At 40.2% G+C, this 15,712-nt stretch overlaps 1 protein-coding gene and 1 non-coding gene across 4 annotated transcripts; one reads left to right on the forward strand and one right to left on the reverse strand.

The window, feature by feature from the left end:
• Positions 1 to 1,396: 1,396 nt before the first annotated feature.
• SoxN (SRY-box transcription factor soxNeuro) lies at positions 1,397 to 5,991 on the reverse strand. The gene is given in 1 exon segment (XM_002057804.4): positions 1,397 to 5,991. A coding segment is annotated over 1 exon segment (2,373 nt). The 5' UTR covers positions 4,759 to 5,991; the 3' UTR covers positions 1,397 to 2,385.
• Positions 5,992 to 11,480: 5,489 nt separating this feature from the next.
• LOC6633952 (uncharacterized) lies at positions 11,481 to 13,985 on the forward strand. Of its 3 annotated transcripts, none has more exons than XR_011416738.1 (3): positions 11,481 to 11,640; positions 13,481 to 13,651; positions 13,708 to 13,985. It is a non-coding gene; the product is annotated as an uncharacterized protein (transcript). The 3 variants fall into 3 exon arrangements; XR_011416737.1 differs by lacking the exon at positions 11,481 to 11,640 and adding an exon at positions 13,253 to 13,407; XR_001449850.3 differs by lacking the exon at positions 11,481 to 11,640 and adding an exon at positions 13,258 to 13,391.
• Positions 13,986 to 15,712: the final 1,727 nt, after the last annotated feature.

The following is a 15,712-nucleotide window of genomic DNA, read 5'->3' on the forward strand; positions in this document are numbered from 1 at the left end:
ACTGGAGACCATTATCTCTGATCTAGATTCCAAAGATAATAATATACTAAATGTGTTTGGAAAGGCAAAGCTGGCATCACTAAATATATTTGAAAGTTTTGTGGACATCTTTGCACGAGTAATAAGTATTAAAGCTGGCGAAGTAATAAAATATTTTTTTTTAATTTATATACATGTGACATATTTGTTTATACAAAATGCACTCAAGTAGATCGCAAATTAATATAATTAGAATTAAATCAACGGCGACAGCTACAAAACTCCTCCTTCCGGTCACGTAAATTGCAGGTTATAAAAAATATATCTAAAAAAATAATGGAGCAAAATATATTAAAATTAGCTACTGATAAATAATAACTGATATTTCGCAGCATGGCTGACTAAAGCGAAAAAACACCCTGCAATTTGCCAAGTGAGTTGTAGTGAAAAATTAAAAAACAATTTCATCAAATTCTCCGAAAAGAAATGTTCAAATAATTGAAGTTATATAATTGTTATTATTTTTTGATAGCTACTGGTTAATTTAATATATTAATTTTGATAATCTATTCGAGCTGTTAATCGACTTTTAGTATATAAAAACGTATTTTCGAATTTCCAAAAGAACTCTATTAAAACTTAAGCAAGGATTTACAATTATAATAAATACTTTTCATTGACTTAAGAAACCCTGTACTTAATCTGTTTACAGCTTCAGTGGATCTTACATTCTTCTAGTTGAGCACTTTTATGAGAACTCCATAAATACAAATGCTACTCAAGTATTTAATATGGTAAACATAACGACAAATTAATTTTGAGACTGTTGACCCTTCAAACACAACTTAATACTCAATTAAATTGATATTCTGAAACACTTATTTCCATAGTCGCCCGTTTATGCTGTTAACTTTTAATGGCTATTCCCAGGTTTGTTAAATCATTTCATTTGTTAATGATTCAAAAATCGTATTTAAATACCGCAACCGAGGCACCAGTAAACCAATACGATTTTTTATAGCTCCAGTGGGTTTTCTGTCTCAAATGCGATCTACCCGAGTAAAAAAGAATAATAATATTAAATATGAACAAGTTTCGTTGCGCTCATCCTGAAATCAATTCAATATCGCCTTTTGACGAAACTAAATGAGCGCCATAAAATATCATCGTAAATCTTAAATATCGAAGCAGCATTTCGACATTTTTTTTCTTTTAGCACATTTGCAGACCTTGATAAAATAAAGAGAGAGAGAAAAACTGAAAGTGTGCACTCATAAAAAATTGTCAGTTTTAAGGTTTTAAAAATTATGTCAAAGTTTGAGAAATAAATTGACAATATTTTAGCCGACGGCAAATTGTACAAATTTGACTTTGTAAAGAACAAAAAATAAAAAACATTTGCTTTGAATATTTTTTTGTAAAGATTTTTCTTTTATTTGTGTGTTTTTTTTTTGTGGATTTTTTTCTGGTTTTTATTGTTTTTGCCAGACGTTCCGGCTGCTTGTTTGCAGTTTTCTTCTGCTTTTCGAATATTTTTTGTTTGCCTTGCGCCTGGTTTCAGTTTATCATTTTGTTGTTTTTACTAAATTTTCATTAGGTTTACTAACATTTTGTTGTATTATTATTATTTAATTTGTTTCTGTATTATGTGGTAGATGCTTGCCTTTTAATAATAATAATAATAATTTTTGTTTTATTACAATTAATTGGTTTTTTTTTTCGTATTTTTGCTTTTTGTTTTTCTTTGCAGTATTCATAAGCATAATTAATAATTATAATTAAATTGTTTATATAATAGATAATAATTATAATTACTTAATGTATAAGAGAATCTATAAAATAGAATGTGGTTGATTCTTTTTTTTTTGTTGTTTTTTTTTTCATTTTTTGTTTTAAATTTTTTTTTTGTGGAAATTCGAATTATTTTTTAAAGTTTTTTTGTACAGCGCAGAAAAACAGAAATCAAAATAACATGAAACAATTTTTTGTTTAGTTTTTGTTAGTTTTTTCTTTTTTTTTTTGCAACAATTTCTTTGTATCACACAATTGTCGTTTAGGTTTTTTATTCTTTACCAAAATGTTGTGGAATGCAAGTTTTGGAATGTGGAGGTGTATATGTGTGTGTGTGTGTGTGTGTGTGTGTGTGTGTTTGTGGAAAGATGTTCGCTTCATATGGTACAACAGTGCGTATGCTTAATTGTAAAATGCTTTTATTTATAGGTTTAATAATTGTATTTATTTATCAATTGAATTCATTTTGTAATTACAAGTGCTAAAATGAATTATCTTGTTAAAACTAAAGCTAAAAATTGTTTATGTTACGCTTGCAATTAACGCTAAATGTGTGTGTGTGTGTGTGAGTGTGTGTTTGTGTGTAGAGTAATTTATATATATATATTCAATAATTTACAATGTGGATATATCCAACAAACCAGCGCTTGCCTCGTGCGCGTGCAGCTGCTGCGAATGCGTGGCATGATAATGATACAGCTGATGCTGTTGCTGCTGCTGCTGCTGCTGATGTTGATGGTGTTGCAGTTGCTGCTGCTGCTGCTGATGCTGGAGTTGCAGATGTTGCTGATGTTGCAGGTAGTGCTGGTGGTGTTGTTGCTGCTGCTGCTGCTGCTGTTGCTCCTCCAGTTGTTGTTGCATGTCCAGCATGCTGGCCGAGGCCACAAACGCACTGGCCGCTTGGCAGCTAGAGGCAGCGGCCGTGGCGGACGCAGAGGAGGAGGAGGCCGCTGCTGCTGCTGCCGCCGCTGACGTTGCGGACAGCTGATAGGCGGCAGCGGCAACAGCAGCCGCCGCCAAGGCGGGTGAATGCGCGGTGGCAGTGTGACCACTAGAATGCGCCGAGGAGCGACCGCCCGACGAACCCGAACCAGATGCAGTCGGACTAGGCCGGCCGTTCAGCAACTGTTGCTGCTGCTGCTGCTGTGCTGCTGCCGCCGCTGCAGCTGCTGCTGCTGCTGGCATATAAGCGCCAGCAGCTGTTGGCGGCGGCGACACAGTTGCAGACGCGGCCACGGCTCCATAGGCGCTGGCCATTTCTCACATATGTGCCAGCGGCGCCATTGCGCGCAGCGATTGCTGATGCAGCTGATGTTGTTGCTGCTGCTGCTGTTGCTGCTGCTGTTGCTGATGTTGCTGCTGCTGCTGCTGCTGCTGCTGTTGGTGATGCATTACATGCTGCAGTGGCTGCTGCTGCTGTTGCTGCTGCAGCTCCGGCGAGCCCGTCTGATAGTGCATCAGATGCCGCTGCTGCTCCGGCGCACCGGAGAGTCCGTCGTGCAGATGATACATGTTCATCAGATTGTTGAGATCGGCGCCAGCGCCAGCTGCTGCTGCCGCCGACACGTACTCGCGTTTCATGATGTGATTGTTGTTATTGTTGTTGTTATTATTGAGCGCAATTGCACTGGGACTGGGCGAGACGGGCTCCGATTTAATGCTCGAATCGCTGGGACTGTGACTCTGGCAGGATACTTGTGCGCCATACGGCGCCGGCGAACCGGTGCCCGTCACCGCGCCCGTCGGCTGCTGCTGCAGTCCGGAGCCGTACGGCGACGGCGAGCCCGGCTGCTGCAGGCTGCTGCCGTAGGGTGAGGTCTGGCCGCCGGCGACCGTGTCGTACATCCCATACCCATTGTACATGTGGCTCATCTCGTAGCGCGGCGCGTAGTTCATGTAGTGCGTCTGATAGCCGGCGGGATCGGGATGCATATAGCCGTTGGGCATATAGCCGTTCGGCACGCTCATCTGATGGATGTTCGGACGCACCTGCTGCGCTGCAGCGGCAGCGGCAGCAGCAGCGGCAGCCGCTGCGGACGCACCGCCCGATCCGTTCAGCGCTTGGCTCTGGGACATGCCCTGCGAGACGCGGGTGGGTGTGCCCGGCTCGGGACCCGGTTGCTGGCCGGGCATTAGGCCGCCCATTGGATACTTCTCCTTGGTTTTGGTCAGCGTTTTGGTCTTGCGACGCGGCCGATACTTGTAATCCGGATGCTCCTTCATGTGCACCGCCCGCAAACGTTTCGCCTCATCGATGAAGGGTCGCTTCTCCGCCTCGGACAGATCCTTCCACTGGGCGCCCAAGCGCTTCGAGATCTCCGAATTATGCATTTTCGGATTGTCGGATGCCATTTTGCGGCGCTGGCCACGTGACCAGACCATAAATGCATTCATCGGCCGTTTCACGCGATCCGCGTGCTGTTGATTCTTGTTGGCCGTGGCGCTGTTGTTGTTGTTGTTATTATTATTGTTGCCGGCATTGGTCATGCTGCTCAGGGCGCTGCCGGCGCCCATCAGCGTCGGATGCTGCTGCTGCTGCTGCGGATGCGGCTGCGAGTGCTGCTGCTGCTGCTGCTGCTGTTGATGATGGCTAACTGGGGAGGTCATGTGATGGCTGCCAATGCTGCTCTGTGTGGGACTCAGCTCGCTGGAGCTGTGCAGCGGCGAGCTCTGCTGCTGCTGCTGCTGCTGTTGCTGCTGTTGCTGCTGCTGCTGTGTCGCGCCGTTCAGCGTGTTGGCAATGCTCGACTGCAGCGAGCTGAGCGGATTGGGACTCTGGCTGGCCGCAATGTGTGCGCTCATGTGATGGTGATGATGGTGATGATTGTGCTGGCTCAGATGTGAGTGCGTCAGATGCGACGGGCCGAGATTCATGAGCGGCGCCAGCGCCGAATACGACGTGGCTGCTGCCGCATGGGCATGGCCATGCAGCGGCGGCATTTGGCCGGGCAGTATGCCGCATTTCATGTCCGCCTCCATGGTCAGCATGTTGCTGTCGGGCTGCTGGCAACTGTTGCTGCTGTAACTGGCAATGGGTTTTAAGCTCTGGATTGCCAGCGAGGGCAATGCATGAAGTTGTGGATGCCTGTAGATACTTTTGCCTGTGTCTATTGCAGCTGTAGATACGTGCTCTAACTTCTAGATACTTTGCAAATCATAGATGCGTCTATTGCAGCTGAAGAAACGCCTTGCGGCTTGCAGATACTTTGCAACTCAATAGTAAAGATACTCTTCTGGCAGCTTTGAATAATTTACAGCAGCAATTGAGATAGTTTCTAAGCACCTGTAGATGCTATATATCCAATTGCAGTTTTTCTTGTTGTTGCTGCAGTTACTGCACGCCCAGTTGTTAAATCCGTAAATGCACGTTTTGTATCTTAAAGATACGTTTTGTCAAAAAATGTCACTTCAACGGCTTTCGAGTTACTTTTGTAGTCTATGCACAGTTACTTTTCTAAGTAAGTTAGATGATTTTGATATTCTTATTTTTATTAAGCAGTTATTTATTGGCTATGATTTGAACATTTTTATTGGAAACCATGTTGCACTTGTTGGATTTTGGAATTTGTTGTTATCTTTTGATTTTTGTAGGTAAATTTGTTCGGAATTGCCAATTTGTGGCAATTGACACATATAGATGTATTTATATATAGAGATATACCTATATATATTTGATTATTTCTTTTGCCTTTTGAAACAGCTTTTGCTATTTGGTTTAGCTTTTTTTTTTTGTTCAAATATTTGAACGCAAAAACACTTGAAATTTATTTGTTGAAACGCGTCGCGAAATATGCTTTGATAATTTTGTGAGTTTACTGTTTTTTGTTTTTTGTTTTTTTTTTCTTCTGTAGTAAATTTGTTGTATTTTTTTGCTATTTGGGCAAAAAATCAGCGCGTTGCGTGAGACGTCGAAAAATACCTCCACACAACGCGGAATTGAGCACCTTTCTGTTTCGCCGTCGAGCGAGCGGACAGCGGCGAAACCTGTTCCCAGCGTTAACGAGCGCCGTCACCGAAGCGAATAACCGACGACGTGTGTGCGTGTGTTTCTGTGTATGTGTGTGCGTGCGTGCGTGCGTGTAGTACGCTGGGCGAGGTGAGGGCGAAAACTCGTACGCGAAACTCTCGAATCCGTTGCTCGTTGCGTGCGCGTGTGCTGACGACAGCGAATACGAGAGACGAATGAGAGACTGACTGGCCAGCAGCTGAGTCTGAGGCCGCTTGGCGTTGCGAGCCAGCGTACACGCACGCATACAGATACACAGGGTGGCTAGTCAAACGGGTCTCGAGTGAGTGTGTGTGTGTGTGTGTGTGTATGTGTGTGACGGCATTTGCAAACCAGTTTCGCTACGCTGTTGGGCAGGCGTGAGCGCTAGACAGAGACAACGCTAGTGGCTGCTACACACGCTAATAAATCAAATAAACGCTATGCGCTGTCTGTGCAGCTGTGTGTGTGCGTGTTGGTGTTGGTTTCATTGCTTGCTTGGATTATGCGCAGCGCACAGCGCCAATCAACGCTGAGCGAGAGTGAGCTAGCGCTATATGACGTATTCGCTTGCGCCACATATCGATCTGTGGCGTTGTTGCTTGCGTTGCCAGAGCTGCCATAAAAATGTCGTCGCTGGGCAGTCGTTTTTATGGCAAGCAACGTTGCCAGTTTTCAGCAGCAGCAGCGACAGCAGCTTCTAGTCAAAGTCTTGCGGAATTTTTGCGCTTTCGGACGCTTTAAATATGGCGGACCAGGCAAACGGGCAGCCGGACAGCCGAGCAGCCGGGCACCTGGAAGACAGCAGTCGGAACGGGGATTGGGGAGTGTACCGCAGTGTTTGCGGCGTATTTACCATTGGCGCGTCTCACGCGCATAGTTTGAATTCTTCTAATTTTTTATTTCCATTTTGTTCGCTCATTTTTTTCTACTTATTAACCTAATGGGTTTGCCAAGGTAGCAGCCGGAGCACGAAATAATAGTCAGCCAGTCGGCGGTAGCTGGCAAAATGTATTAAGCGAGTGCTGCCAAGTGCACTGCAGCAAACAGTTATAACTAACGGTCGCTCTGTGAGTGTGTGTGTCTGTGTGTGTGACTTTGATGCGGTCTGGCATCCTTTAGATGGCAGATACTGGCTCCTCTGAGCATGTTGCCACGTTGTTGTAATTATAGCTGCACATGTGAATAGGCAACCGCATTGTCTTGTGGCCCCCAGCCAGAAACAGAGGCAACTGCAGCAGCAGCAGCAGCAGCAGCAACGCGGTTTTTCGGCGTGCTCCACTTCAGTAGCAAGCCGCCTACCCCTACACCCTAGCTGCACCAAAAACCGCACTTATTGCACATGTGCGTAAGTTGTTTTTTTTTTATACCATTTTCGCTTGGTTTTCATTAGTGCAAAGTAACTCGGAATTCTGGTTTTGGTGCTGTTTCTGGTTCTGTTGCAAGCTGTGCGTCAGCTTCTTAATGAGCCGCAGCTAATGGTAACAACATTCGGATCGCTTGCCACGGAGCTGATTCATTTTTGGTGTAATGGATCATATTTGGGCTTGGGTCTGGTATTATGTGACTGCGCTTTCTGAGTAATTGTAGATGGCATTCCTGAGTACACTAACTAAGCGATGTTAATTAAAGCCTTTGTGGGCAATCGATGATTGTTGCAGTCCGAATCGAACGCAATTAAATGGAATTTATATAAAAATAAACAATAAAATTAAACTATGCGAAAAATCGTATATATAAAAAGGCAGATCAATATAAAATATGGAAAATCTTAGAGAAAATTTAAATAAAACATAAGAAAAATCGATTGAGTAAGATTTGAAGTTGTATTAGAAAATTTTTAAATTCCATATTTCAAACTCTTCTGCTTCTTAATTTTTTTTAAACTCCTAAAGAAGACCTACAACTGATTAAATAATGAAATTTAAGAAAGAATGGAAAAAATAAAGCTAAAAAAGGACTGGGAGTAATTTTTAAGATCTCAGGTGACTTAGTTAAAGGAAAGTTTTAAATTATAATCTGATTAATTACAAAATAATTTGAAAAAGTGGATTCGCAAGAATATACAATTACAATGAATCATAACAAAATTAATCCTTATATAGGATATTTGGTTATTCTAAAGCAAAGTTGCATAACAATAATAAAAATAAAGTTAACATACTCTCAATCGATACGTTATACTTATTTTACTCATGCCCACTTGCGATGTCAATTTCATGCAAGTCATTTGGGCTCTGTTCGTGCCCAGCAAACGCCCCTTTTCCCTGCCCCTCAGGCACTTGGCCAAATCGCGCCACTAACCCAGAAATGTGCGCTTTGCGCGTTCTCGGGAAGAGTCTTAAAACAAAATGCGATATGTGGAGGCAGGCGAAACGAATTTATGGCCAATTGCAAATGATTTGACAATGAACAAAGCCCACAAAAAAAAAAGCAAAGCCGGCGAAAACAATGTGAGAACAAAATATAAGTATGTATATATATTAAAAAAAACCTGCCCCAGAAACTGACCTACAGCAAAAACGCAAATCTTAACCGCAAAATGAAAGCAAATAAGAACAAAATTTGCCAAAAAGCCTTTTATACAATACGGAAACCAAAAAAAAAAAAAAGAAAGAAATAAAATACGAAAATGTTTCTTGTTCATTATCAGAGCACTTGTTGTTGTTGTTGTCGCTGTGTATTATTATTGTATATTTGTGCAGCCATTCGATTCTTTGGGGGTTTTCGAATATATACAAAATAAAGAAAAGAACATAATAAGCCCAAAACAAACCGAAAACCGAAAAAAAAAAAACAGAACCAAACCCAGACCCAGACCCAGGCCCAGGCCCAGACTCAGTTCCAGACTCAGACCAAGTAGACACTCAGACGGCTTTGTTGTTGCTGTTGTTATTTGTGTTTTATGTTTGACGTTTGAGCGTGCTGGGCGCGTGTAAATGGGAAAAGGAAGCTCGCACACACACACACACACACACACACACACACACACACACACACACACGCACACTTAAAAAAAACAAAGTCAAGGTCATTGCAAAGAGTTTTAATTGTTCGCACAAAAAATGAAATAAAAATACAAACACACACACACACACAACACAACAACAACAACGTCTACAAAAACAACAATGGCGCCGAGCATTACAAACAAACATTTGCACATAATAAAAGAAATAAAAACGCAACAAAAACAGGCAGCGGCGGACAATGGCAAAAGGCAACAAGAGGAGCCAACAACAACAGCAACAACAACAACAACATCAGCAACATCAGCAACAGCAGCGGCCACAAAAGGCATTTGGCAAGCAAACAAGTTCAACAAAAATATTCGCACAATTCACTCAGTTCGCACATGGAAACATCTTCCTCTCTCTTTCACTATTTATCTATCTCACACATGTACTCCCTCTCTCTCTCTCTCTCTTTCGCTCTCTTGCTCCAGCTCTCTATTGCACACATGTGCACCTGTTAAGCTGCTAACGCTTGAACTTCACATAAATCAAAATATAAATAAAAGCAACAACTAAATATTCTAAAAAAATAAAATATCTAGAAATAGCTTTTAATTAAAACTTAATTTTCCAAGCCTTGAAGTAATGATATTAATAATAAAATAATAATAAATGAATAAAGTATTCATATTTAATTATAAATTAAATTCTTAATAAATTATTTCCTATTCTCATAAAGTAACAACTTTTTTTTAAAATATTCTGTAACTTTCTAAGGCAGAAAATTTGAATAGAGAACTTCTAAATTAAATTTTAAGAAGAAAAATATGTGACTGGTACTTCCAGGGGAAATTCTAGCTATTTTCAAAATAATAATCATTTCAAATTGATTTAGTCGTTTAACTCAAATATAACTTTAATATAAAATTAAAGTTCGACCGAAATTTTCCTTGGGAATTTTCATCATTTTGGAAGGTTAAGTATGGGCTGTTGAGTTTTTTCTCTCTTATTTTCTCATATTTTGTTGTTGTATATTAATATATATATATATTTTTAAATAAAAGGCGAAAGGGCCACAAGTCTATGCAACTTAATTTTATTGTAAGAATACAAATATGAATGTTACAAAGATTAAACAAGTTAAGTATTTGTTTTAAACAATACAAGAACACAAAATGTAAGCATCAGCTTCATTCAAAAATATTAATTTAAGCAACGTTTCAGTTGTGAGCTCTTGTTCCAGTTAATTTCATCTGCTCCGTGCCATTGTTTGGCTTTCATATTTCACTAACATGAAGTTTTGGCATGATAAATGGCACAACTTTTGTTGCCTACTTTTCTGGCCAAAGGCTAAAGGCTAACATCGGCTTTGCAGCTAACTTCAGGCCAAAACTCGTGTCAAACTTGTCTGCGACTATTTCTAACCCTGAGCAAATAACTAAACGTTGTTTCAACTGTTTTATGAGTTTATCCGTTTACCAACACCGAAAAAAAGGTAGCGAAAACAAAAATCCAGAGCAGCGTGTGCGAAAGAGCGAGAGGTAGAGAGTGCTAAAGGGCAGAGGGAAAGAAAAAAAAAAACACGTATACGACCTGTCTCGACACTTGCAGACTGAACCCAAACACACACACACACACACACACACACACACACACACACACATACACATACACACACGCAAAGAGATGCTATTCAGACGTTATTCATTTTACACATTCATTTCCTCATTCAATTCGCAATTGTATACGAAATTTCAATTGTTTGTTGAATGTATTATACGGCGGGCATGGCTTGGAAATGGTTTCTACTTGTTGTTGTTGTTGCAGTTGTTGTAGTTGTTGTTGACTGACTGCCGGCTTGGCAGTGTGTGCGTCTGTGTGTTGTTGTTGCTGCTGCTGTTGATGACGTTGTTGAAAATTGCATTGCCTGGCGAAGTTCAGTTCAGTTTCAGTTGAGAGTCGGCAACAGGTTGCTCTGTGTCTAGCTTTTGAAAATGCAATAGGGAGACAATAACAACAACAACAAATGAATGAATGAATGAATGAATGTTCACTGTGTCTGTGTGTGTGTGTGTGTGCGTGCGTGTGTCTGATTGCATGATGTTGATAAGCGCGAAGTTCTGGCCATAGAAATTGCGAAACGTGTTGATGATGAAGGAACGTTCCAGCACTTTGACTTGATTGTTGACGCTCTCTCTCTCTCTCTCTGTCGCTCTCTCGCTCCCACTCTCCCACAAACAGAGAGTGAAAGTTGTCGTTGACAATAAATGGCGTTTAGTTTTTGGGCGCTGAACTTGGCAAACAATAAAACGAACGATGGCAGCCGCAGTAGAAAAGGGCTTCAGCCAGTCATCGATTTTCTGCGGTCAGTCGGGGCAAGGTGCGAGCGAGCGAGCGAGCGAGCGCACGAGAGCGAGCGAGAGCGACCCACATTTGGCTGCCTAATAAAAAAGAGTTGAAAAGCGAAAGATGCAAATAATGGCGAGCGCTAGCTGGCGCCTCTTCTGCTATTGCTCTCTCTTGTGCTATCGCTCTCCCGTTCACGCGCATATTCCGATGCAGCACAAAAGGAGTTAGCGTGAATGCAGACGCTGGGTCCGGAATGGCAGCGGGGTGGGCGGAGAGGCAGCGGGTAGCGTTGTGCGATGAACAATGAAAGAAAAGGCAAAGAGCAAAAGATGTTATTGTTGCTGTTATTGTTGTTATTGTTGTTATTGCATTGTCGTGCATTACTTTTGTGTCATTGAACTTATTTTGCAATAAAAGTGAGTAAGCCGCAAGGCAAGTGGAACACGAAACCCAGAATATTTCACAGTTGGCAAAGTGCACGAGCGAGACAGAGAGAGTGTATAGACCGCAATGCGAGTGCAAAGTGCAGCATCAACATAATCATTATCAACCAAACACAACACAACAACAGAAAAACAATAGGTGAGTGCACATTGAGCATATCAGCAACAACAACAACAACAGCAGCAACAACAATGAAAGGTCTAAAAGGTATAAAAGTATGTGTTGGAAAGTGAAGAAACAATTGATGAAGCGCAAACCGGCGATAATCCAGTGCGAACAATTTAATATCAAAGTCAAGGGACATTTGTCATATTAAAATGAAAACATGAAATACAGTAAAGTAATTGTGAGAGCCGATTAAACAGCAGCAGAGATTTAAGTCCCTTATTTAAATAGTATTAGACGCTTTTAATTTGAAATTCTTTCTGGCGAAAATATAATGAAATAAGTCAATAAGATATATTAAATTTTAGTGTTAAACAGTTTTGTGAGCCTTAAAAATTGTTGTTTACAAACAATTTTAAATTGTAAAAAAATGTATATATATAGGACATTCCTGTTAGAGAAAGGAAGATTGATTGTCATATATCCATAAAATTCAAATTCAAATTCAAATTGATTATGTCAAATGCAACTGATAAAAATTTGATTCATTGTCACCCTGTAAGCGTTTGTATGTACGCAGGGTATACAATTACTGCTACACATAATACACATATTATTGCAAATACAATGTATCTATTTCTCGTGGCATAGAGAACTTGAACCTTAATATTATTTCAGCTGAATATAATATTTGTACATGATTCATAATAAATGAATCACAATTAACAACTTATACACAACAATTAATTGGATTATTGTAAGCTTGACGCTAAGTTAGTGGGATATGTTTTTTTTTTTTTTTGCTTTCATAAAGTTGGTACGATTAAGTCCAATCAAATCCAAATCAGTTGTTTAAGATGAGTCGAGTGCCTCAACAAGTTGGATGAATTTTAAATTTATTTAAATTGAATTAAATGGCTGCAATTTGTCGTGGGCAATCGCATATAAGTTCGTCGTAGTTTATAATTCCCTCGAAAAGCCATAATACTCACACACACACACACACACACCCAATCACACACATGCACTTGTACTTGTACTTGTATCGCACTCAGAGACAGTCATCGTACCATTCAATTGGCTGTATCCGCTCTAGAAGCTAAAATGGAGATTGTCAACGGTTACCAGGGAACGTATTATTTCTGATTTGTTTCTTGGAGCAGCGCAGATTAGTTTTATTAAATGAGCAATTGCCCCATAACAATGTCAAGTAAACTGACGAATGACCACAAAATGAACAATGTATCAATATGTCAAGCTTAGGTCGAGTCAAGAAAAATTGGAATAAGTGCTGTAAATGCTACTCTTAAATGTATTAAATTTTCAAACATATCACAATCGATATTAGATTAAAGATTAAGCTTATTAAATATACATAAATATATACAACATTTAAAAGTCTTAAAATATCCGATAATATTATCTAGAAAATTACAATAAAAATCGAATCATTTTATAATCAAACACAATTAAATGAAATTACCTCCTATTTTAGTGGGATATATTAATTTTGAACATTTCCTTCGACTTTTCATTATTCAAGTGCAATCTCATAACAGAAGACGAGAGTATCTAATAATATTCATAAATATTTAAGCAAAATACTTTATACGCCAAAGTAAACATAGCAAGCCTTAAAATATTAGTTGACTTAAAAGTTAAGGGCAGCCAGCTCTAATAGTAACACACACACATTCTATGGGGAATAGTTTTTTTAGGCTATGAGAAATTGTATAATTCGTTCTTCAATATTAATATTGTTTATAATAGGGAAAGTATCAATGGTAAATGAAACGAGTAGTGAGTAAAACTAATAATAATTCAATTATAGAAATTTTTACATATATTTGTTACAATTTGATTATAATTACAGATATGATTAATAAATGTGCCGATTGCAGTTCATATGTATCATGCACTATTAGGAATTATGGCCAGCTAATAGAATTCGACGATGATACCGACAAGATTAAGAGATGTGACTCAAAAGTAACTACTGTTAATGCATTACAGAAATGTGTGCCAAGGGTTTATCGTATACATGGTAATTACTAGAAGTATTTACATCAAGCTAATGCTCTAAATGTATTGCATATGCAGAGCTATTGGAGGGTTTTATCTGCTTCTGGACGCCACAGATGGGATGTACAATTGTCATTGGCAAGCGCCAACAGCAAGGAAATTACACTGAAAACTATTGTGAACAATGTATGTTACATTGCCCCTGTTCTGAAGGAAGTAGAGTGCATATAGGACTTACGGCACGAACAGCTATATGCATTGGATTGATCTTGGGACTAATGTGGGCACTATAAAATGTAATTCCTTAGATTTTTAACTAATTGTGCAACACTGCAAATAAATTGATTACACTTTAACTGCATCGACAATGTGCTAACTCTGCAGGTTATAGCGTTGCCAGATGTTATGTTTATTTATGTTTTATGTAAAATGAAATGCGGTCACACTTTGTGCAACATGCAAACAATTTAAAACCATCAAAACAGCAAAAAAAAGTGCTAAAAGTGATCAAAGTTAGCCAATTAGCAGCTTTTAAAAAAAATAAATATAATAACAGTGAGCATATCCTAGAAAATAATCTTAACGCGAGAACTAGAGACTTTAATATGCTAGCTGGTATTGCCCGGCCTTACACGGTCAGAGTTTTATCTTAACATTATTTTCTGAAAATGTAAATCCTTGCAAAGTCTGAAGTTATATTTTACAAAGGTATTTGATATATGAGGCTGGAATCATGGAATCGAGACCAAAGATGTGTTTTTTACTGCACAGTTTAATAGACATTTTGTATAAGCGCATTAATCATTATAATTTCTCAACAATTTCCAATAACTGGGCTTTCATTTATGAAAGCAAATTCTTTCGGGCAAGTTAGGCATTTGATATTTGTGCAACTATCGTAGCTTAACCAAGCAAGTGACAAATCGACGACTTTCAACCAACACCCGAGAAATCTCAATAGTTTCGCCAGTTGCTGCAGTTGTGCAGCCTGTCGCCTGTCGAAAGCTTCAAAGTTGGTCAGAACTGGAAGGCAAACAGCAGCAGCAGCAGCAGCAGCAGCAGCAAATGGGTGCCCAGGCCGGAGCGTAAGATACTCAACTCAACTCTACTCAGAAGTGCTCCGGGCGTGAATAAATGAAGTTTGCAAATTGCACCACGCCTGACCACCACCAAAATGCAGTCGCAAGACGCAGTAGCTAGACATTACGAATGCAAAACTTTGTCCTCATTACTCAAAGACTGAATAACTGGGCGAGTGTGTGTGTGTGTGTGTGTGCCCCTAGGTTAAGGCGTTACGCCAGAGCCCAAGTTATGGCGTCTGTCAAAGTCACTTGGCTTGCAAAAGTTGTCGTCGCCTTGGTCGACGCATTGTCCGGCTCTCAAGTTGCCCGCCGCTTGGGCAGCTGCAGCTGAAGGACAACGAGAATGATGACGACAACATCTGCATTGGGTCGTGGTCAGGCTCGCAGCTTCCCAGCCTGTCCGACAGTCCAGCTGTCAGCCCGTCTAACAAGTGTCACTGCAACTTATTTTTCCATTTTTTTTTTTTTTTTGTTATGTTGTGCCCTAACTCCGCCCCTCGCTACCCGCTGCCTGCTGGACACTGGGCTGGACATGGACGCTCTTGGTCTTGGACCCTCTTCTCTGTTCCTTCCTCTGTAGCTGCTTGTCTGTGCGTGTGCTCGGTTTGAGTTTGTGAAAGATTAAAATCTGCAAACAGTTGGCATCAAGTTTTCAAATTCGCAAATATTTCATGTGAATGTCCGGAACATTTTTGCATACCACCAGCCCAGCTCAGCTTAGCTCGACTTGGCTCGGCTTGGCTCGGCCCTAAGGCTGCCTTTGCTGATTAAATGATTTAAGGTCAGTCGGATTTCTCGGATGCACAGTCACAACTCATAAATAAATGTTGCTAGCCAAACTTTATAATGCGGACGACATCATCTAATTGACAGCAAGTTATTGTAGACTATTCAAGTGCTGACGATAGCAGCAAAAATACTTGAGTTAAAAGTTTCCCAAAGTATATGTGCAAATATTTATATACAAATATCGTACGACATTAAAAACAGTATAATGTATA

The sequence above is a fragment of the Drosophila virilis genome, chromosome 4 (genome assembly GCF_030788295.1).
Source record: "Drosophila virilis strain 15010-1051.87 chromosome 4, Dvir_AGI_RSII-ME, whole genome shotgun sequence".
Taxonomy (NCBI): domain Eukaryota; kingdom Metazoa; phylum Arthropoda; class Insecta; order Diptera; family Drosophilidae; genus Drosophila; species Drosophila virilis.